A 22254-nucleotide genomic window follows, 5' to 3' on the forward strand; every position below is an offset into this window, starting at 1 on the left:
AGAGGAGATCTGGGCACAGGCAGAGGGACAAACTCATACCCTTGAAACACAACACTGCAGCATCACTTCAATTTGAAAATGCCTAACTGCTCTTCAGTTTAATCATTGCTGCACTTTTGGGTATAAGATGAATAATTAAGCCTGGGAGTAGAATACAGCAAGTGTTAATAGGGCAGAAGGTACTGCAAAGTCCTTATAAAAAGCTGTGCTTGCAGCACGAAGTGGCTGCTGTTCTCTGCGTCCCCAATCACAGAGTGAGGAGCGTGAAGTACTAAATTAAATGAAGTGCATCTGTATCCATTCTGCTGGACTTTTTTTTTCCCCCCTGTGTTTGATACTTTTGCCTGCTAAATAATACCCCGTCTCCAGCAAAGGATGAACAATGGGATTCTAAATTGGCCTTCCAAATCAAAGCAGGACAACATCCTGCACAGCCCTTCCATGCCTGCACCTGAGGACCCCCGAGCACAGCCCTCTCCCTTAGGTAAATTGAAGTCCTTGGTGCCTTGAAGACACAATTTAGTCTGAAGTGGTGACATTCTGGGGTTCACCCTCTTTGAAGAGCTCAAGATTGCTTCCTGTTGGTGTCAGAAGACCAAAATGAAGAAATAAATGCCACTTCAAACCATGAGGTACAAGATACAGCAGTTAAACAAGGCCCAAGAAGATGGATGACCTCTAGGACAACCCTGCTCAAGCAGGGAGGTTGGGCCAGATGCCTCCACTGTGATCCCTTTCCAACCTATTCTGTGGAGATATTGGGCCAGCTAAGCTGCCCAAACCCTTGCACTGCTGGCCACTCCCACAGCAAGGGAAGGAACATCAAGGAAAAGCTGTGACTGGAATAAAGTGGAGCCATTAATCCATGGACAAAGCAAGTCACTGTGGTTTGCTGCTCTCTCTGATGTTCTCCTGTCCAGCTGAAGTGTCTCCCTTTCCCTGAGCACACTTTTCCTCGGACTGTGGACCACCAGGACAACAAATCAGCTCAAAAGAAAGCAGTTCCTATCTGAATCCCCCAAAATGTACCCAGGGACAGCGTGCAAGGAGTGTTGCTCATTGCTCTGGGACAGTGACACACCAAACAGCAAATGCAAGGCTCTTCTCTCAGGTTTTCATTTTCCACACTCACACAACTGAACAGAACTATGTAAGTTAATCAAATCAGGTGGGGAGGAAGAAAGGCAGCTTATTATTAAATCCTTGGAAGATGTTTGGGACTGGGGAGGTCATAAAAGTAAAGAGGGAGGTCAGTAAGTAGAAAGGAGGAAATTATTTTTAACGGTTGCAGATAAGGTATTTTTAGAGCAATCACCTGAAAGCTCCCTGAACTACCCAGAGTGATAACACAGCTCAACACAGAGGCTGCAGCCTGGCTCACACCCACCTTCCTTTGCGCCTTTCAACTGAATTTTCAGTCTAATGATTTTCCTCTTTTCCTTTCCCTCCCACCTCCTGTCCTTCCTGCTCTCCCTGGGGGCACCTCAGAGAGCTTGGTGCTCCTCTGGACATCTGAGGAGATTTCCAGTTGTTGCAAAGTGGGATTCCCCCTTCCCCCCTCCCCCTTTGATTTGTTTTTCTTCCTTTTCTTTTGGGCTGGTCTCCTCTGTCTCCTTTGCAGGAAGCAGAAGAGCTGAGCTTCCACGGGCAAGCACGTTAGTAAAGAAACCAGAGGGAGAATTCCAAAAGGACTGGAGCACCTTGGGAACAGGAGGATACACCTTTGGCTCAAACATCATGGAGGGGGTGCCACAAGTGGGGCAGGAGCACCCCCTCATCAGAGTCCTGGGCCCCAAACCTCCACACTGGAGGCAGCAGAGCTGCCTGAGGGGTCTGGCTGTGCTTGTCAGTGGTAGGAAAGAGGGAAATAACTGGATTGTTAATTTGATTTTTGGCCCTCTTTGCACACTATTCCACACAGCTTCGCCAATTATCCTTGCCAGCAAGGAAGTGGGATCAACACCTTCATATTTCATAGTCTGGACACTGGTCCAGGCAAATGTAGGTGAAGGAAAACACCTTTGCATCAGGATAAACTTAGAACAGGCCTCCTACAGACATTCCCCTCTAATGCTGCAGACAAAAGCACAGGATGCATTGACCATACTGTGTACAAAAGATTTTTTTTGGATCTCTACTCTCCTAGGAAAGGGGCAGATTTCAAGCTGAATCAGCAGAAATCAGACTGTGCCATAATGTGAATTTAAAACAGATGTTTTCAAAGAGAAGGCAAGACGTCCCGGTGTCTTCCTCAACCTGAATGAGTATTTTTCCTGCGTGGATGCCAAGCCTTTGGATGTGTCAGTATGTTGACATGTTGCCATAGTTTGGGGAAAACAATTGTTTTGGAGCCATCTTCCCATCTGCTGTGTGAAGCTGATCATCTCTCTGCACCCTCCTGGCCACTTCACTGAAAGCAATGGAGCCTCTGCCTTCCTGGTTTTCCAGAGTGAGGGCAACGAGAAGGGATTTTTCTCTCTTTCAAGGATCAAAGCATAACACAGAAGATGCCAAAAGATAAATATTTGACTTTGAAATGTGAAAAAAAAAAAAGAAGAGGAAGAGCAGCACTGAGGGAATAAATCTCTCGGGGTGTCCTGCAGTGTGGATGTACATTTGTATTGCAGAGATAGGAGCTGTGGATGTGCTGTGTAAAGATGAGGGTTTTACAAGAAAATAGAATCAGTCAGGAGACCTCTGGGAAATCACAGAATGTGTGTAAGCTTTATGGCTTGTATAAAATTAAATGATTTTTTTTTTTCCTTAGCAGTATTGATCCTTGTTCTTTTATTATTATTTATTATTATTATTTCTTTTTGCCACTCTCATCTGATTGTCCACATCCCGCTCTTTCAGGTCCCTGATTTGAATTGGTCCTATTTATGTGAAACGGGCTGATAACTCTCATCTCTTCTCTCTTATGCTCTCAATAATTATAGGTCTCTCAGGAATGCCTGCCTTTGGTAGAAATTTTGTGAAGGTTTTGAAAGATTTTATTAGAAAACACTTGGATCCTGCACAATTATCAGTCCTGAAAGGTGCTGTGCCCACCTCCTCCAGGGGAAGGGCTATTGATCATCTCACAAAGGGAAGGCAGGTACTTGCAGAGGGAAGAGTTGAGGTCTGGTTGCCTTTTCAACATCAATGATAAAATTGCATCTACTGTTCACCTCATTCACCTCAAACTCCACTGGTCTGCACTAATTAAGGGGGAGCAAGCAGCGCTGCTTAATAGAGAACACTGTAATTCAGCTTGTGCTGGCCAGTGATTGCAACAAGAGGAAAAACTCAATAACTGATTCAAAAGAGGGGCTTTGATCACCAGGAATATCTGGGGCTTTTGTTCCCTGATTGCAGAGCACACACACTGCAAAACCCTGCCACTGTCAGTGGCTTGGATGTCAGACCCAAAATACCTTCTCCACCTTTAAAGCTGAGCTCTAACTTGTCAGGTCGTGCTTTAGAACACTGCAGATGATCATCACAATTGCGCCTTCTATTTTGCAAAAACACTGTTCTGCTTGGCCATATGTGCCACCATCTTGCTCCAAGGTCCTATATATCCAGAGCAATCACATCCCACACTTAGCTGACTCTCCTTTTGGAGCAACCACCTTGTTCCCTCCAAGTTACACCCTGGTGTAGTTTACAGGATATTTTGCTCCCAGATCTATTTTAGATATCCATATGTCTGCCAGGTTTGGTTGCCTCTATCCAGGACAGTTCTTCACCACTATCAGAGCAGATCTTCACCACTATCAGAGCAGACTGTGCTCCTTCACACCGCAGCCATGCACCCTCAAGACGTGTCCTCTGTGCCATGTCACCAGGGCTGCAACACATTCCCTTTGCTCCTTCCACCACTTCGAGGTGGAAAAATATACACACAAAATAATTTCATGGAGCAGTGGGGAGTCTCACAAGGGCAAGAGCCAATTTGGGTGGGGTGTGATGTGTTCCCTTCATGGCTGATTCCCTCTGTGGAGCATTATCCATGGAAAGTGTGATGGAGACCAAATTTTGCAGACTGGTCTCAGTATCAGGGTGGGAGTTGGAAACACATGGAGCTTTTCACTCCCCAGCCCTCTCTGGAGCAGCACATTACATCTGTGCAGACAGGAAGCAGAGTAATCAGGGATCACTCCTTCCTCTGAAGCCTCTCAGGAGCAGTAAGAAAGTTCTACTGTACTCAGCGAGGCCAACTTTTCACACCCCATTAGCCCAGATGTGATGAACTTCACTTCTCATAACTAGTTCTGCTGATAGAGCTGACCAATTTATTTTCCCCCAGCTGAACAGTTTTCTCTTGCAGAAGTGCAAATTCAGCAAAATATAATTTTTGTTGACATTTGTAATGGGAAATTATTGAAACACTTCATTTCCAGTTTAGCATTTGGCTGGTTCTGTCTCATCTGCCATGAAGTAATCAAAACCCAGCAGAGGAGCCCATGCCTCTTAAATCATTCACCAAAGTTTCCCTGTCCTGAGATTCCTGAGCTGAAACACGAAGGGATGTTGCCTTTCACCCTAAACTTTGACAATGGTGTTTTCTGCTGAACTTTAGAACTTTCCTCCTCAAAATGAAAATACTGTTCCAGAAAGCTGCATTTCTAGGGAGGGGAGGTGTCTTTCAGCAGCTGAATCACAGAAATGATAGCTTGACTCAAGGCTTTTAAAGAATTAACAGTTTCCACAACAAGACTCCCTCTTATGAAGCCAAAGCAGTGCAGAGAGGAGTTGGTACAGGGAGTCCTGCGTGGTTTAAGCTTTTTATAGTGACAGGTTTCTTTGCATAATATATTTTGGGTGAAGCTCCAGGTTTATTTTGTACTTATCTGATGTCAGAAAAGTATATATTAAGTCTTTTTTAAAAAAAAAAGGAGGAGGGAAGGTTTTTTAATCAGCTTATTACAGCCTTCCATGTATAATAAAGCAGTTATATGGCAGTAAACCTGGAATCCTACAGGAGTTTGTTGTAAAGTGACAGATTCAGGTCAGAGCTGTTCATGAGCAGCCAGATTGATGTGTGATGCATAATGATGGGAGAAATGGCATTATTGTTTTACAGGAGAGCACAGAGAGGTGGGATATGCCAGGGCTGTTCGAACAGCTGGGTACCCTGGTCTTAAATACCTTGCCTCTGGCCAAAGCCTGATATTTCAAATAAATTAGAGCTATTCCACAACTGGTGAATAAAGTAGTCACACAGTAGATGTGGTTTTGGCTCCTTAACTCCCTCCACCCTGGAAACAAACCCTGAATTTCCCAGTAAAATCTTGCTCCTGGAGGTACAGACTTTAAAAACCACTGACATGGGCTGGGTATGACCAACTTTTTTATTTTCCTTCTGCCACTGACTAACTGTGTGACCATGGACAACTCTTTCTGCCCTCTTTTGGGTTTAAAACAAATCCTTTTTAGAGCATGAGTTTGTCGTGTCTGCATCAGCTAGTTGGCTTTTGTGCTATTTCTTGTTCTAAATTTGTTGGCCTTTATTTTTATTAACTGGATCCTGTGATAAATGCACGAGCAATGCTGACCTGAAGGAAATGCTGCTCACCCCATCAAGAATATCAGAGGGGTATAAAAACACCTTGGGAACAGGAATATATGCAGATGACAAAAACAATGGCTCCTGTTCAACATTTCCTGAGGAGAGAGGGCAGCAAAAAAACACCCCAAAAAAAGCAGATGAAGGACTGGTCCACCTTTACAGGACTGACCCTTGAAAACCCACTGGGAACTTCAGCTGGTGCCACATGTATCTTCCTCTTAATTAGTGCTCCTCTGAGGAGCTTTGTGACACCACATCTCCTTTTTCTTACGTCTCAGTAAAATGCCAGCTACTCTGGGGTCTTGGTGCACGACTGAGGTCCCTCAGTGCTACATCAGACATATTAATTCTCATTAAGGAATGATGCAATTGGTGTTCCTTTGGACACGTGCTGGCCGTGGGGTGCACTGTGAGTGCTCCTCTCGGCCTGAAAGGCTCTGTGCACGCTCCATCACAGCTCACTGCACCCCACCAGCTGCTGAGATTAAAGCAGTAATTCAGGCTGGCAAGTTGGGTTTTGATCTTGGGGCTCCCGGGCCTTTACAGCCCTGAGATCTGGGATTCTCCCTGAGCTCAACACGTGTTACCGGTTACTGAGAACTCTGAATTTGAGCCAAAAAAAAATATATGGGCATTATCTGAACTCTGAGGGGTTTGAACAGTCCCTTTGACTCTCATGCATCACCCACACTCATTCAGACACTCAGTATCTCAATGCACCGTGCTCAGCACCCTGCAGGACTGAGCCCTTCACTAATCCTTCTAAACCCAAGTCTATTGACTTTCAAAGCAACCCGTGAGGGTTTCTTATCTACATTTCCTGAACAAGCTGCTTGCTTAAGCTGAGCCTTTTTGCATTAGTCTTCAACCAGAGCTGATTTTGAGCAAGGAACATGATTAGATTTTCATATCAAGAGAGAACGAAAGCATGGAGATGGTTCACGGGTATCCTGGAGTAAGGCAGGAGTGATCTACCTTAATTGAGCAGCTTGTAAAAACACAAAAAGATCAGAATTAATGTCTAAATCCAACTCAGCCAATATCCAGGTTTTGCTTTCTTGTCCTGGAATGAATCTTAACAGAAGCCTGAGTCTAAATGTCTTAGGGAAGCCAGATCTCAGTTATCAGATGCATGACATTTGTATAATATGATCCTGTCATCACATTGCAGAACAAGATTCAGTCCCAAGCTACACCCCAGCCCCACAAAGGAGGAGATGCTGCCTGTTGTCAAGGAGCCTATTCCAGAAAACAGGCTGAAAGGAGGATTGCTCCACCTCTGGAAAATTTCTATTATGGAGTTCACTTTGCCCCAAAATCAGGCAAAGGCAGTTCTTGCAGGCTTGACCTGAGCACTGGGGTGTCACAAGTCTGAAACAAAACCCACAGCGTGGCAGCTCATCATTGTACATCTTTCTCAAGGTCACTCTCAGTGCCTGTGAGAGCAGGGCAGTCAGACACCAGGAACTGTCAGTGGAAATTAAACACACCTGGAACAACAATCCCTGCCCTGGCATTTCTCCTTGTCTTCGTACAAAGGTCAGTCTTAAGGCTGAGACTCCAGATAGACTCTGGTCACAGTTCTGTGCAGGTTTTGCACAAAAGTCCATCTTGGGCTTCCTTTTCACACCTCTAAAAATCAGGTGAGCCCTAAACTGACTGTGTCTGTTGAAGTGACAGGATTGTATTAACCCTGTGTATGACCAGGACCAAACACAGACTGGGATTGTGATCAAAACCCCAAAACCAAAATTAAAAGATAAATAATATACACATACCAAAACTCAACAAAATATATACCTGCATATAGAAATACAGAAGGTGCAAGAAGTGTTTCTCTCTCTCTTGTATTCCTCACCTGAATTTATCAGCACCATAACCCAGTTGCTCTTCCCTCTGTTCCTGGCAGCATCTTCCAGAGCTCCTGACCTTCAGCTCCCCTTGGCACACCCTGTTTAAGGAGATCTGTGAGCGCCTTGGAAAATCATCCCAGTTGAACTTCTTTTTCCTATTTAGACAAATCTATGTTCTAGACAGCATGACTGACAGTATTAAAACACAGGGTAATTCAGATTCCCAAAATGTAATATCCATCCCACGTGTTTCAATCACAAATTCCTGACTTTAAGTTATTTATTTTTTTTTTTAGACCTCGTTTAAAATTTCAGCCAAAATAATTCAGTTGGACATTTTCTACTGGAAGCTGTTGTGTATTAAAAATTAAGGTATCTCACAGCAATTTATCACTGACAAAAACATCCCTAATAAACAGAACGAGCTGGTGTGCTTTTCCCATTTAATTTTGCTTTTTTTTTTTTTTTTTGCTCAGTTTGATTTAGTTGACTTTTTCGGTGGCATTAAAATATTATTTTAAGCTGTGCTTACATGATGTGTTGTTATATATAATGTCTAATGGGCTGGCTTTGTTCATTGCTGAGCCAAAACACAGTTTTGAGGAGATGATGAGAGACAGGATGGGCTTGGGGAGTGAAAGGAGTCCTCCCTGAGCACTGAGGGCAGTAATCCAATTTCTTTTGTGCCTGTTCAGGGTCACCTCACCAGATCTCCGTCCTCCACAGATTCCACTGCCGTGATTATTTTTTCCAGCAATACCTTTTGTAGTTCTCCTGGGGAGGAACCCATGGCCTGTTTTTTCTAGGTCTCTACACAAGGTCAAATTTCCTTCTTGTCTGAAAAGCAAGTGCTGGAGGCCAAGAGGAACCCCCTGACAATTGCACTGCTGTACAGATAAACACTAAGGATGGGGACACAAAATGGGGTAACAGTACCTGGGGCTGTTCCTGTAGGTGTCTTTAATATCCAAGGGGCATAGAATTGTCTAATTTGCTTTTTTTTCTTGTTACACAGAAGGAAGGTAATTTTTTGTTGAACATTGTGCACTCATCTTGCATCAGTTCAGAATTCAGGAGGAAGGACTGAAATTTCCAGCAAGGTTTTCATACAGCTTTTTAGTCCTCACTGTTTTCCATATTTATTTAGTTTACAGAAGAATAATAATCTCGGTGACATTAAGATAAGGCAGTTTTAGCTTATGGGAAAAAAGGTTAGTTGTGAGGGGGTGTTAATTGATATGTAGATTAGAAAAAGTGTCCTGGACAAGAAGGTCTGTAATCTGAATGGGTCCAGCAGGGCTAATGTGTGATTTCAAACTTTCCAAGGTAGAAAGAACATGGAAATGTCTCCCTCATGACTTTGTTTCGTGTTTCTCCCGTCAGCCTCTCCCCCAACACACACACCAGACCACCCTCCTCTCTCTCTTCAGCACCCAACCCTTGTGCCTTCCTTCCAAGGAGGGCTGATTCCTCAAGGGAAGTGCTCTGGCTGGAGGCAGGAGCACACAGCTTGGATTGCCTCTCAGGGTGTCTCCTGCAGAACTGGCACTGAGCAGCCAGGTTGGGCATCCTGCTACACCCTGGCACAGGAGGCACCATCTGCCAAACGTCCTCCTGAGCAGCACTTCAGCAAGTGGGCTAAACACTGAAAAGAACATCCCACCCATGGCAGCTGAAGTCCATCACAGCTTGCTCACACGATTCTGGCTCTGGAGGGAGGCTGGGCAAGTGGCCAAGAAGCCTCTCTTCCTCGCCCATGTTTCTCTTTGGGGAAAGGGAATCCTGGTTTGGCACGGCCAGAGATGGCTCTGGGCAGCAGGGCAGCACCAGGGAGTGTTGGGATTCCCTCATCCCAGGTGCAGCCCAGCCAAGAAGATGGAACTGCATTAACTGGGTTCACCAGGGAGTGGTGGCTGGTCCTGGTTTCTTTGAGGTCACTAGTGTGTCATCAGCTCCAAAAGCAGCAGATCTCTTGTGTTTTATCTGCAAGGGGAAGGTTTGGGAAGGTTGGAGAGGGAAGGGAAGGGAAGGGAAGGGAAGGGAAGGGAAGGGAAGGGGGAAATGGTCTCCATGCTTTTTTTATTTCACAGGCTTCCTCCTTTGTCTTGCCCTTTTGTTGTCCCACCTCCAAGAGGACATTTCTGCTCCAGAATGTGGTTGTTCTTGGAGCAGTGGAGGGGTCACTGGGCCTCACTGGGGGGTCACTGGGGCTGTGCCCTTTGCCTCTGAGGAGGGCAGAGCTGCTGAGGTCCAGATTCTTCCTGATGATTCCATGCAAGAGCTAATTAATGGCCTGCCCATGTTTCCATGGCAACTCCCTGTTGTGCTCTTAGCCCTGATCCAAATGGACACTCTGTACACTTGTGCAGCCATAGCATCAGCATGTTAATAAGACTTGCTGACGTCTTTTGCTTTCTGCCACACCGGCTGGTAAGTCTAAATTTGAATAATTTAAAGAGAGCACATTTCTTGGTAAGCTCTCACTGCATTCCCTCATGTGACTTGAAGCAATTGATCCCAGAATTCTTCTGCATTTGAAGGGAAGGTTCTGCCCTTTTGCCATGCTTTGGCTTTGGGACACCTGGCATCTGGCTTTCCTGGTTTTCTCTGGGTTATTTGGAAGCTCCAGCTTTCATGCAGTCCCTGATTTAATGACAAGAAGGGACAAGTTTCTGCCCTGATTTGGTAGGACCATCTCTGCATTAGCTGATCTTGACAATCTGATGGATTGCTCCCTAACTCCTTCTTCTGTAGAGGAAGCTGGATTTGATTCTCATGCAGTCAGAGGATAGTTGCTGTTATTTGAGAGTATGAATATCCCTTTTGTCATTAAACTCTACAACAGTATCTACTGATCATGCAGGATAGTGAATGTAGTGTTATGTGTGAAAGGATTCTCTGGGTCCCACCTAATTCTCCTCTATTAGTTACCCTCCATTCTAATAATTGTCTTGAGAACCACCTTTTTCTGACCAAGTGGAGTGGCCCTGGACATAATTTGCTCATTGACATCATTAACAGCACTGGTGTGGCCTCTCCAGGGGCACCTGAACTGCTTTCTCTTGTTGAGACAGAAGTATCCCGGATGCTTCCACATCTCTTACTGCCTGCAGAACAAATTCCCTAAAATCTCTGGGATCTGGTTCTGGATCTGGTTCTCACAGCCTGTCCCCCCACCTGGGGAAAAGCTTATGGGACTGGGCAGTGGAAGAAGAGCATGTGCCCTGTTTAATTTATTTCCTGGCATCAAAAGCATCATCCAGGCCATGTTTGATTGAGTTGTTTGGTTTTGGTTTTGCATTTTCTCACTGACATAAACTTTGAGCCCAAAGTGGTGGTTGAGCCGCCAAATAGCTGCATTTCCCCCTACCCTGAAGGACATGGGAATTTATTCCTGACATTTTGGCTTCATTCCTTCACAAAATTTAGTCTGGCCGTGCTGGGACATGGCTCCACATTGCTGTGCTGATGTGCCATCATACCCAGGTGCCATGGTGCACCACCAGGTACTCCCAAGGCGAGTTCCACGTGCTGACAGCAGTTCTGTGCCAAACTTCCTTCCGTCTGTCTCCCTGCACTGGTTTTCCTCACTCCATGGGAACTTCGTGATGGGAATGTTGGCTCATGTTAGTGCCTCTCTAACCCCACACTGTCCACTGACTGGGACAGCAAGGATTTAACGTTGGGTTGGCACCCAGTGTCTCGCTGAAGATTTATGGAGTTGCCCCCCATTAATTCTGAGGGCTGCTCCTCCCAAGGCACCATTAAAGATACATGAGGGCAATTGATTTGATCCCTAACAGTGCCACAAATACCAGGCAAGATTTAGGTAATGTGTTCCTAGTTACCCACGAGATCTGAGATTTAATTGCAGCTTCTTTGGCTTTGAGTCACTGGAGCTGGGTTCTTATCTCAAAGGAAGGAAATTTATCGAATTAATTTCACTTTGTGTTGGCACGGCCACTATTCCCAGCCACGAGCAAATCCCATCATTGCATGCAGGCTGCAGCTCAGGCTGGAGGTTGCTCATAAGCAGTATTCAGTATTTTTAGAGCAATAACTATAGTTCTTTTCAGTGTCAGCTCTTTGGGTCATACATGTAATTTAAACAGTACATTTCTATTCCCTGCTTAGATGGATGTAACTGTCAGGAACATTATTTCTACTCATAATTACAAATTTGACATTCATTTCCCATGAATACTCTCTACTATTTGCTTAAAACTACCCTCCATGCATATTACTGCTGGTGAATTTTCTCTTATCAGAGAGCTGAGGCAGAAATGGCACATCTATAAAGAACCCTCTTTGAATGGTGGGGTCTGTAATATAAACCTCTTCTACACAAAGCAAAGACGAATCAAAAGGGAAAACAAACACTGAGGAAAGTAGGAAACCTTGTGACCTCCTGTGTGGGCTGACCAGGAGAGAGATGAAGAGATCTGGATGCAAGTTAAGGAAAACAAAGTTACTACTAAAGGAAATCAATGGATGTCCCTAGAAATTGTTGTTTAATTCACCCAGCTCTTCTTCTGATACGTGAACTCCCCCACCTTTGGGCAGGCAGATAGGGACTGATGTGTGCTTTTGTGACTAGGACTTCTTTTGGGGTTTTTCCTGCCCAAATAGCTTCTCTTCTGCCCTCAGTAACTACCCAGATTGCTTCTCTTCTGCCCTCAGTTGGTAGCTCAGCAGGAGAGTTCAGTGAATGTCTATTTTCCTTAAGGTGTCCAACTCCTTTGCAGGAAATTTGGATGAGCATCAACCAAAATCACAGGAATTAAAGTAAACCTGAAACCAAACTTATTTGCCCAAGTCCCTGGTGTCACAGGGGTAACACCACAATGCATTTAGGTCTTCCCAGAAGAACTGATGTTGTTCTCAGAATCTGAGCCAAAGCCTCCAAGTAAGGTCAACATTTCTACAAAGCTATTTTGGGCTCAGTCGAATCAACGTGTTAAATCTTGAGCCAAATCTGGATTTTGTCTGATTGGTCTGTCCCTCCTGCTCAGGCCTGTTTTGCTTTGGGATACACCTCCAGGTCTCAAAGAGTCGGGATCAGAGATTTATTTCTCCCTTCTCTGGGGGCAGAAATTCCAGTCTCCCACTAGCACTTCTCACAATCAACTTAAACTAAAAAAACCAGTGAAATTAAGAGAAACACCTCACTACTCACCTCTCACAGTGTTCAGGCTTCATCACCCAGCTCAGCTGATCCTGCATTCACACACTCCATTCAACATATTATATTTTTAAAATCCAAACACAGGGGCACACACATTCCAAGAAATGTTACCCACCTTTTAGTTATTTTAGTTATTTTTTTGATAACTCAATCCTTTTTAATTTGGCTTTATCCTTGCAAACTCAGGGTAGATTTGATTGTTGTGCTCTTCCCTCCCACCCCTCCCTTTTACTACTTTTGCATATATTTTAATAAAATGTTCTCGTATATTTTCTGTATTTTCTTTTTTTTTTTTTTGTGGACAGAGAAAGTGTAAGTGAGACAAGGATAGTATTCACAGCCACAGAAACATAAGAAAGTAAAAGGGATTTTTCCTTCCCCAAAGAACAAAAATGACCTATGTACCCTTCAGTGTCTCCAGGTTTCCTTGGAAATGGATTCTCTTGCATTGTGCTTTGGTTTTGGTGGTGATGAGGGTTTCCCAGTGCTACTGGAAAGCCCAGAACCTGAGGCAGAAAGCCAAACTCAGGTTTGCCTTTAAGTCCAGGTTTATCAAAGTGGCGTTATGATTTTGGCTTTCTCTGCTTTAGGAACGCTGTTGAAGTACCTGAAAGATGAGTGACTGAAGATTTACAGGTGCTGCTCCTCCAGCTCTGGCCCCACTGAAGGCACCAGCAGCCTCATGCAGGGCAGGAACTCCAAGTTGGCAAAACATCCGAGGGGACCCAACACACCCCATTTTGAGTGTTGAGACTCTACCTCTGGTGAAAAGTGTTCCAAGATGGAAATCCCAAAGTGAACACTCCTGAGACCTGCACCCACCCTCCACCTCTTTTGTGTCTTCTCCCCAAGGAGGCATCAGTTTTACTCTCAAAGAACTGCCATCCCCACCTGTCCTCCAGCAAAGCTCAGCACAGGCTGTGGGAATAACTCAAGGTAAAGCTGGCATAAATCTCAACAGAAGAAATCTCTTTTATCTTTAACCATTTACTCCCACTATAGGAATAATGGCAGCTCTTTTACATTTACATATAACTCTTGTTTGTTTGTTTGCTTTGATTTTGTTTTTGTTCTGTTTGTTTTTTTTTTCTCTTTTTATGTCTCTTTGTCTTGGCACCTGCATAGCAGAAAAGTTTACAGTTCATTACAGAAGTTTGCCCCTCTCTCTGCTCCTCCCTTTATTTACTCTGCTGCCCCTGAGGACTAGCAAGCAACACCCCCAAGGTCAAGAGAGAGTAAGGTGTTACCCTTTTATGACGGATTATAGAAATAACAAACATGCCTGACAGTTTTATACAGCTGCTAGAATGGGTTTAGTTTTCAACAAATGAAGAATTTCCTCTTTTTTTTTTTCCTCTTTTGTATATTAATTACATTTTACAAACCTTGTTTTTCCCCCCTTCTCCTTACGCTTTTCCCCCGCCTCTCGTTCTTGCTTTTTTTAGGTTTGTTTTTTTTTTTTCCTCTTTTTTCTCTTTTTTCTCTTTTATTTTTTTTTTTTTTTAATTTTTTTATACAGCAAAAGGATCGATTCACCAACATGTGTCCAACATGGATTAAGTCCGGGTTAGCAGAGTTTGGCCGTCATCTGGTCCGACTGTTTGAGGATCTCGGTGTTGTACAGGTCCAGGGCGTGGTTCACGCGGATGATCTCGCTGTTGGTGAGCTTCAGGCGGTGCTTGAGCATACAAGAGAACAGATCCAGCTGGGGCTTCCCCGGGGCCACGGGAGGCGCCAGTCTGTTGATTCGGTCCCGAATATCCAGCAGCAAGAGCATGACGGAGGAGGAGGAGTAGAACTGCCCGCCCTGCGTGTAGGACTGGTTGACCTGCTGCACCGCGCTGCGCAGCAGGTCGGCGTTGAAGCGCAGGCTGTAGCCATAGACCTGCACGTCCGAGATCTTGATGTAGAACTGGCGCTTGGTGGGGTCGGAGAGGTCCACGGGCCCTTGGCCAGTCTCGTTCCGCAGCAGGGAGGGCAGCCGAGTCCGGCTGCGCAGGTAGATGTGCACGGTCTCAAAAAAGGTTTTCCACCGGTTGCCCAGCAGCAGGGTCCAGTTGTAGCACTGGCTGTTTTGGAGGCGGATTTTCTCCCAGCGGGGGTAGCCGTACTCCCCGAAGGGCATGTTCCAGCCCTCCGAGTGGCTCCCGCTGAAGGGGTTGACGTAGACGAAGAACATGGGGTCCAGGCTGCTGTTGCGCATCTGGCAGATGCGCATGGAGATCCCGATCACCATGTGGATGAAGTCCATCCGGTTCTTGTTGCTCTTCAGGGTGAGGGACATGCGCTTGCGCCACCTGGGGTCGAAGAAGGTGTCCAGGCGGATCTCGTTGCTGATGAAGGTGGTGTGCACGTACAGGCGGGAGTCCATCTTCTGCAGCAGGTACTTCAGCTCCAGGTCCTGGAAGTCCAGGTCTGTCTCGAAGCTGATGAACTGCTCGCTGCGCTCCGAGTCCACGTTCTGAGGCTCGCAGCGACCCCGGTAAAGCTTATAGCCCTTGTTGCACGAGCCACAGAGGGAGATGTTGGCGAGGCTGCACATGGCACAGCTGTTGTTGCCCCCGATGATGCAGGGGATGGGGCGCTGGCACAGGCTGGTGCCGCCGTGGCAAACGCAGCTCCGCTGGCTTTCCAGGAAGGTTCCCCAGAACCCGTTCTCGTTGCAGTAGAGCAGGGACTGGACCCGGGTGAGCCACTCCTGTATCGTCCTGCAGGTGGGGAGAAGAAATCGTTAGCACTGGAGGGCTTCAGGGAGCCCTGGGTGTTGGCATCTCACCAGAGCTACAGTGTTTTCTGGGATATATCTGAGGCAGAGCTCTCAGAACATCGATGCCCTGCCGTGGCATCTGGGAGCTATTCCAGTCTATTTCTAGACTGAATCTTTCATCTGCTGTTTACTCCTTTGGTGAAGAGCAAAAGCCTTCTAAGAAATATCTGAGCAGTTAGGACTGATCATCTGATTTCTCTCTCCTCACACTGCTCCAGGAGCTGAGACTGGCACAGTCTCCTGCCAAGGATCCCATCAGCACCACAGTGACAAAGTTCAGCCGTGGGAATGGAGCTGATAAAGCCATGCCAGAGGCTGAGGTGCTATCAGATATCACAGGGCAGCAGAACTCCCAGGCTAGCAGGAGAAAACTCCTCTCCATGTCGTTGGCAAATAGCCCCACTCTCCAAAACCAGACCGTAATGGGATAAGGGAAAGCCAACAGTAACCTGTGCTTGTGGTGCAGAGCTCATAACAGCAGAAAGCAGGGTGGAAGTCAGGATTCATTGAGACAAAGCTGCTAAAATAGTTTCTCCTTAAAAAAAGCCCCAAACTCTGCTGCTAATAAACACCTCTTGCAGCCTCTCCCCTTAAAAGCAGCCCCGCTTGCCCATCCCTGAGCCCCACCACTCCCACACTTGCTGTATCAGCGCTGTCACCTCCACATCCTGCAGCCCTGGAACGACTCCTAATGAGTGACACTGCAACCCATGTTCACTTTTTGTGTAACCCACTCGCCACGTTGCTTTTTTTGCCCCCTCTTCCCCCTCCCCAGCACCCCAGGAGAGCTCAGCACAGCGACTCCTTTCTCAGCAGCCTCAGCAGATCGGTCTGTGCAGCCGCTGCTCCCTCCCTCCGCCTTCCCCCCCTGGCTAATGAATACTTCATTGTCTCCCGTGGGCAGAAAGTTCCTGGGAGTGCTGCAGTGAGAGGACTGGCTAATGACAAATTAGGATTCAGCCCCTGTAGAACGGGAGGAGTGATTATGGACAGAGGCTCTCAGAGCTGGATTAGTGAAATTCATGGCACCTGCATCGCCTGACCTCCGAATAATCATTAAGCTGTGGGCTGTATCAAAGAAGGCATTAAATGATACAGCAGCAAAGAACAGCAAGATGATTAGGGAGAGGGAGAGAGGGGAGGCACGAGAGTGTAAAACAGAGGAAAGCACTGGAAGGAAAGAAATAGCCAAGGAGCAGAAGCGGAAAGGGTAGGAGAAGAAAGATGGGAAAATGTGCAGGTAAAAGGAAAAATGAGAGAAATGCAGGGGCAATAGGGATGGAGAAGGAAAAACTGAAACAGCTGAAAGAGAACAGGAAGAAAAGGAGTGAAATGGGGAAAAAAAGATACAGAGTGAGGAAAAAGGACGGGCTTTAGCAGAAAAATTCTGAAGCTCGGATGTGGGAACAGGCAATTTTCACATTCCTCCTGAGGTACAGGGCTGCCAGAGTCTCCTTCCCCTGTTCACAGTCAACAGAGCTCTCCTGCTACTGGAAAAGACAAGGTTGGCTGGGGAGCTTGGGAGCAAGGCAGTGCCCTCCATAAATATCTGCCCTAGAGGGAGACACAGCCCTGGTCCATAGAAAAAAATCCTCCTGATTCCTGGGACAGCTCTGCCTCGGAGGGGAGGGGACAGCACAGCACAGTGGGGCTGCAAAACACGCTCCTGGCATCAAACAGCCCTTTCAAAACCATCCCCGGGGGCTGGGGCTCTTTCCTGCTCACGGGTGAATTTTTGCTCGCTTTTTCAGCAATACAAATGTTTTACCCCATCTGAAGCCTCGGGGGTTCCTGTTTGGAAAGCCAGTCAAGTGCAGCTGGATTGTGCAGTGATGCTTTTAGGTTTTAGGTGTTGATAATGCCATTGAGTTCATGGGACAAGGACTGCCAGGCTATACAGCAGGGGACATGATATGAGTTAGAGTCAGGTGACCACATTTTGTCCATCTCAGGTGTGTTCTGCCCTTCTTTTATACTAAAAGTCAGCAGAGCAAAATGGGAAAGAAGCCTCAGCTGATATCTGGCAACTGAAACCAGTAAAATTCCTGTTTCCCAGATGAACTTTGTAGAGGAAGGATGGGAAATCAGGTGTTTTGTTACCTATGGGTATGTCTTAGCTTTCAGCAAAGACATAAGCAGGACAAAAAAAACCCCCAAAAATAAAAACAAGAAGAAAAAGGTGAGTACCCACCATCTGCTGATGGCAGCGATAAAGGACATAATTAAATGAAAATGCAGAATCCAGGGCAGAGCTGGGCATTGGCTGCAAACACGACAATGGGAAGTGTGATGGAGTGAGAGGGAGGAAAAGTGGTATAAATTACCCCGTTTTGTCTTGCATCTGGGACAGGTTAAGAATATGCACAGGGGCAGCCAGAGCCCTCCAGCTGACAGGAGGTAACTTTAAAACACACACCTCTGATGGCTCAGGCTCCTGGGAATGTCCCCAGGAGGTGTTGGGGCAGAAGGAAGCTGAAAAGAGACACTGCTTAAAAGCTGAAAGCCAGTAGCAGAGTAGGCATTGGTTTTCATTTCAATTATTTTCCCTTTCATTAAGGAGCTGTCAGTTTATCTTTCTCCAACTTTGATGTCACTGCAGAACTTATTTTACCTAATGTTTGCTACCTCTGGAGTTCAAAGTATAAAGTGCTACAGCGTGTGATATTAAAAGAAGGAAAACTATGTCTTCAAAGGTCACTGTCAAGCAATTTTGCATTTAAGATCTTTATCTTGCTTTATATCTTTATATATCTTACATTAGAAAACTGGAGAAAAGGAGGCTCAGGGGAGACCTCATCTCTCTCTACAGCTACTGGAAAGGAGGAGGGAGCTGGGTGGGAGTCAGGCTCTGCTTCCAGGGAACAAGGGACAGGACAAAAGGAAACAGCCTCAAGCTGTGCCAGGGGAGGTTCAGGTTGGATATCAGGAAGAATTTCCTCACTGAGAGGGTGTTCAGGCATTGGGAGGGGCTGCCCAGGGAGGTGGGGGAGTCCCCATCCCTGGAGATGTCCAGGGAAGGACTGGACATGGCACTCAGTGCTCTGGGCTGGGGGACAAGGTGGAGATGGGTCACAAGTTGGACTTGATGATCTTGGAGGGCTTTTCCAACCTTAATGATTCTCTGATTCTACACTGAAAATAAATACTACATGCAGACAAAGCTGGGAGTGAGAGTTACTTTGCAGTGTTTTCTGGCTGTTCCTCGCTGGTCCCTGGCACTGCTGGAACAGGAACCAGGTTCAGAGCTGTTTCACTGTTAAAAACCAATCTGTTCTGACCAAAAAAAAAGCGTTTTGCAGGACAGTGTTGGGCTTTCAGACCAGAAGCAGAGATCAGATTACACAGAGAGGTGATGAATAATTTTTTTTCCTCATGATTTTTCATTCTTCGGGATTAATCAGGTCTGGGGAAGGGAGGAGGCTGATGGCTGTTTCATGAGACAGAGGTAACTTTGTTGTAGATGTGTCTGAGTCGATTAGAAAAACAAACCATGCCAAAACAAACAAACAAAACCCCCTCAACAAAACAAAACCCCAAACAAACAAAGAAAAACCCACAAACCAAAACAAAACCCCAAAACAAACAAAGAAAAACCCACAAACCAAAACAAAACCCCAAAACAAACAAAGAAAAACCCACAAACCAAAACAAAACCCCAAAACAAACAAAGAAAAACCCACAAAACAAAACAAACAAAAAACTCAAAGAAAAAGAAAATAAACCAACCAAAAATCCCATCCAGGTGGACAGATCCTTTTTTTTTTTCTTTAAATTTATTTATTTGCAAGAATAAAAGGTAAGGATTAAACAAGTTTTCCTTTGCAAACTCACCTTTCACTTTCCAACCAGCATGAGCTGCTCTGGGGGTACTTTTGGGTTTTCTGTACAGAACGGGGAAGTAAAAAGTGCTATTTTTATTCTCAGCAGCTGCGAGATGTATTCTTAAGTAATGGCAATTTGGCTGGAGCCCAGAACATGTATAAGCCCTGCTCCTTTTTGGAAGTTATTTCTATTTTACATCCAGTGTTTTAAAGTGCAACTACAGGTACTCATTCAGCATGGAAGCTGTAACAACTGGGGAGTGGTTTCTTTTTTAAACCAACAAACTTGTCCCTTTTTTAAATCTGTAAACTTGTCTGGTTTTTAACAAAAGCAGTGCAGACCAAATATATCTGTGTCTATATTATGCCTTTATCTGTATAACTATATCTATCTCTCCTTCTTAGCTATTGCAAAAGGTCATGGAGAATCAGCCTAATTGCCAAAATCCCTGCTCTTCCTTTCTTATCTTTCTTTTGGAATCACCACCTCTCCCTTTCCCTCGGGACAATCAACAGCAATGCCATTTCTTTTTTTTACATTGCCTTGAATGCATAATTTAGGCTCTCTCTTTAATGTGTGTTAAAGAGGCTTGCTCTTAACAGAACCTTTCCATCCTTTCAAAGCCACTCACGTGTCTGATAAGCATCTGTTGCCCTGTGCAGCAACAATTAGAAAATTAGAGTATTTCCCAGCTCTGTGAGCAGAAAGGTGGGATGCAAACCTCCTCCAAGACAGAGCTGTCTCTGGAGCTGCTCCCCTGCCTAGCTACAGATGTACAGTGACAAATAAGAAAAGAAATGATAATATGCCTGCTGATGTTGACTTAAACAAATCAAGCACATCAGTCAGTTAAAAACCCAGCTGCCATCATCCATTTCATCCTCCTTCCCCCAGATTTCATTGTAGTAGTTGGAGGCTCCCCTTCTGCTTGGCTGATTTTTCAAAATAGATGAGAAATGCTCAAGACATATTTATCTGAGTGTTTTGAAGCAACGTGGTTGGCTGGATGTTTGCTCACTGCTGCTTCTCTTTGTTGTTGTTGTGGCACAACTAAAAATGCCTCCTGGACATGGCTGTGACTCCTCCAGCTCTTTTCCTGGTCAGAGCAGCTCAGCCACTTGGCAGGAATGGGCCAGGTTTAGGAAGCTCTCCAAAGACTTTTTTTTTTTATAATCTCTTACACTTAATAGATATTTCTCCTCATCCCTAGTAAGTCCATCAAATCTTTGTCCAGAAACATGAGATTTCTTGGTAATTAAAGAGATGTTAAGCCCTGGAAGAGTTTTCTGAGCTGCACAGTGATGAAATGAAAAGTCAGCTGGATGAGAACAGGTGACAACAGTCAGTCAGTCAATTTTCTCTTCAAACTAAATATTTCGGTAATGAAGGAAGTGAAAAAATGTCCAGTTTCTACAAATACTAACTTCTGCTGACCCTTCCAAGAGAAGCATGGAAGAAAAAGCACTTGGACTAATTTTCCCCTCCCCGGGAATTTCAGTATTATTTCACTCCAGACAGTATAGAAAGACACAGCAAGAGATGTTTATTAAAATCCACAGATGCAAGTCCCCAAAATTACTTGAAGCAAACAAACTCAGCTATAGGTGAGGGCTGGAAGGAGCCAGCAGGAGGGGACTATTCAGTATCAATAGTTGCTGTAGCTCTAATGGAAAATCTGCTCTCTCCATCTGGGAGAACCCTGCAAGGCCCCTGGTCAGTGTGGGTTTGCAGGTTCACTCTGCATTTCATAGGAGAAATGTGACGTATTCCAAGTGAAACTAAAGCTTCTCTTTCACTCTGGCTCTGCTCATTGAAGAGCACAACTCAAAACTGGGCTGAAGCATCTTGTGCTCCATATGTTCACTTGAACAGCAAGTGAAGCCTTAAAGCTTGGCTGGGGTTTATGAGGTAAAACCATTAAAAAGCAGCTTAGTCTGCTTAATGTCAGCCCTGGAACAGTCACAGAATCACGGAATATGCTGAGTTGGAAGGGACCCACAAGGACCATTGAGTCCAGCTCCTGGCCCTGCACAGGCCCATCCCCAAGAGTCACACCATGTCCCTGAGAGCATCATCCAAACACTCCCTGAGCTCTGGCAGCCTTGGGGCTGTGCCCACTGCCCTGGGGAGCCTGTTCGGTGCCCAACTACCCTCTGGGGGAAGCACCTTTTTCTAATATCCACCCTAAATCTGCCCTGACACAACTCCAAGCCATTCCCTGGGGTCCTGTCCCCGGTCCCCACAGAGCAGAGCTCAGTGCCCGCCCCTTCTCTGCCCCTCCTGAGGAAGCTGGAACTGCAACGAGCTCTCCCCTCAGTACTCCTGCAGAACACTACAGAACAAGTGGCAGGTCACACAGAAGGGAGGTGATTGTGCCCAGCTCTGTGGTAAAGGTTACCTACACCTCCAGAAACTCCAACCCACTGCCAGATTTCACCGTTTCCCCCCAAACCCGCGTGTCTGCACACCCCGTATCCGAACACAGGCTGTCGGGATCACGCCCAAGCACAAGCTCAGCTCCAGCAGCCCCCCTCCCCAGCCCCCCCTGTCCCCAGGGAGGGATGGAGGTACCTTTCCCTAGGCAGCTGGTGGTTTGGGTTGTGCCGACACCGGACACTGAGGCCAAAGAGTTTGCGGGCAGTGCGCTGGATCTTCTGGCGCTGGGCTTCCAGGGAGCTCTGCAGCAGCTTGTAGCGGTTCTGCAGGTCCCAGTCGTTCCCCCAGTGCTGGTGGATGCTCCCAATGGTCAGGAAGTGGTTGCTAGGTAGCCTTTTCATGAAGGATTTAAACTCATCTGGAAGAAGGCACAAAAACGGGGAGAAATGCAGAGGTTTCTGAGCTGTAGGGAGGTTACAAAGCTTTTCATTAGCAGGATGTGAGGCCATCAGTGATATCCAGTAATTCCCCGCTCTGTCAGCCTGCCCCAGGAACCCCCTAATTCCATGGCTGTTGCTGTTTTCATATTAAAAAAAAAACCCATACTGAATATCAAGGTGAAAAAACACAGTTAAAGTGCTCAGGGTGGAGAAAAAAAAGAGAGCAACTCCCCGGAGCATGAGATGATAGTGTAGGG

At 45.9% G+C, this 22254-nt stretch overlaps 1 protein-coding gene across 1 annotated transcript in view; it reads right to left on the reverse strand.

Moving 5' to 3' along the window:
- Positions 1 to 12832: 12832 nt before the first annotated feature.
- The window catches only part of BRINP1 (BMP/retinoic acid inducible neural specific 1), a 91729-nt gene continuing 82307 nt past the window's right edge, over positions 12833 to 22254 (reverse strand). The window contains exons 7-8 of the mRNA XM_017810416.1: positions 21753 to 21975; positions 12833 to 15300 (exon numbers count right to left, since the gene is read on the reverse strand). Coding sequence (XP_017665905.1) covers positions 14160 to 15300; positions 21753 to 21975 — 1364 coding nt within the window. The 3' untranslated portion in view covers positions 12833 to 14159. The remainder of the gene's footprint in view (positions 15301 to 21752; positions 21976 to 22254) is intronic.

Source organism: Lepidothrix coronata, unplaced genomic scaffold, assembly GCF_001604755.1.
Source record: "Lepidothrix coronata isolate B3197 unplaced genomic scaffold, Lepidothrix_coronata-1.0 Scaffold28, whole genome shotgun sequence".
NCBI lineage: Eukaryota > Metazoa > Chordata > Aves > Passeriformes > Pipridae > Lepidothrix > Lepidothrix coronata.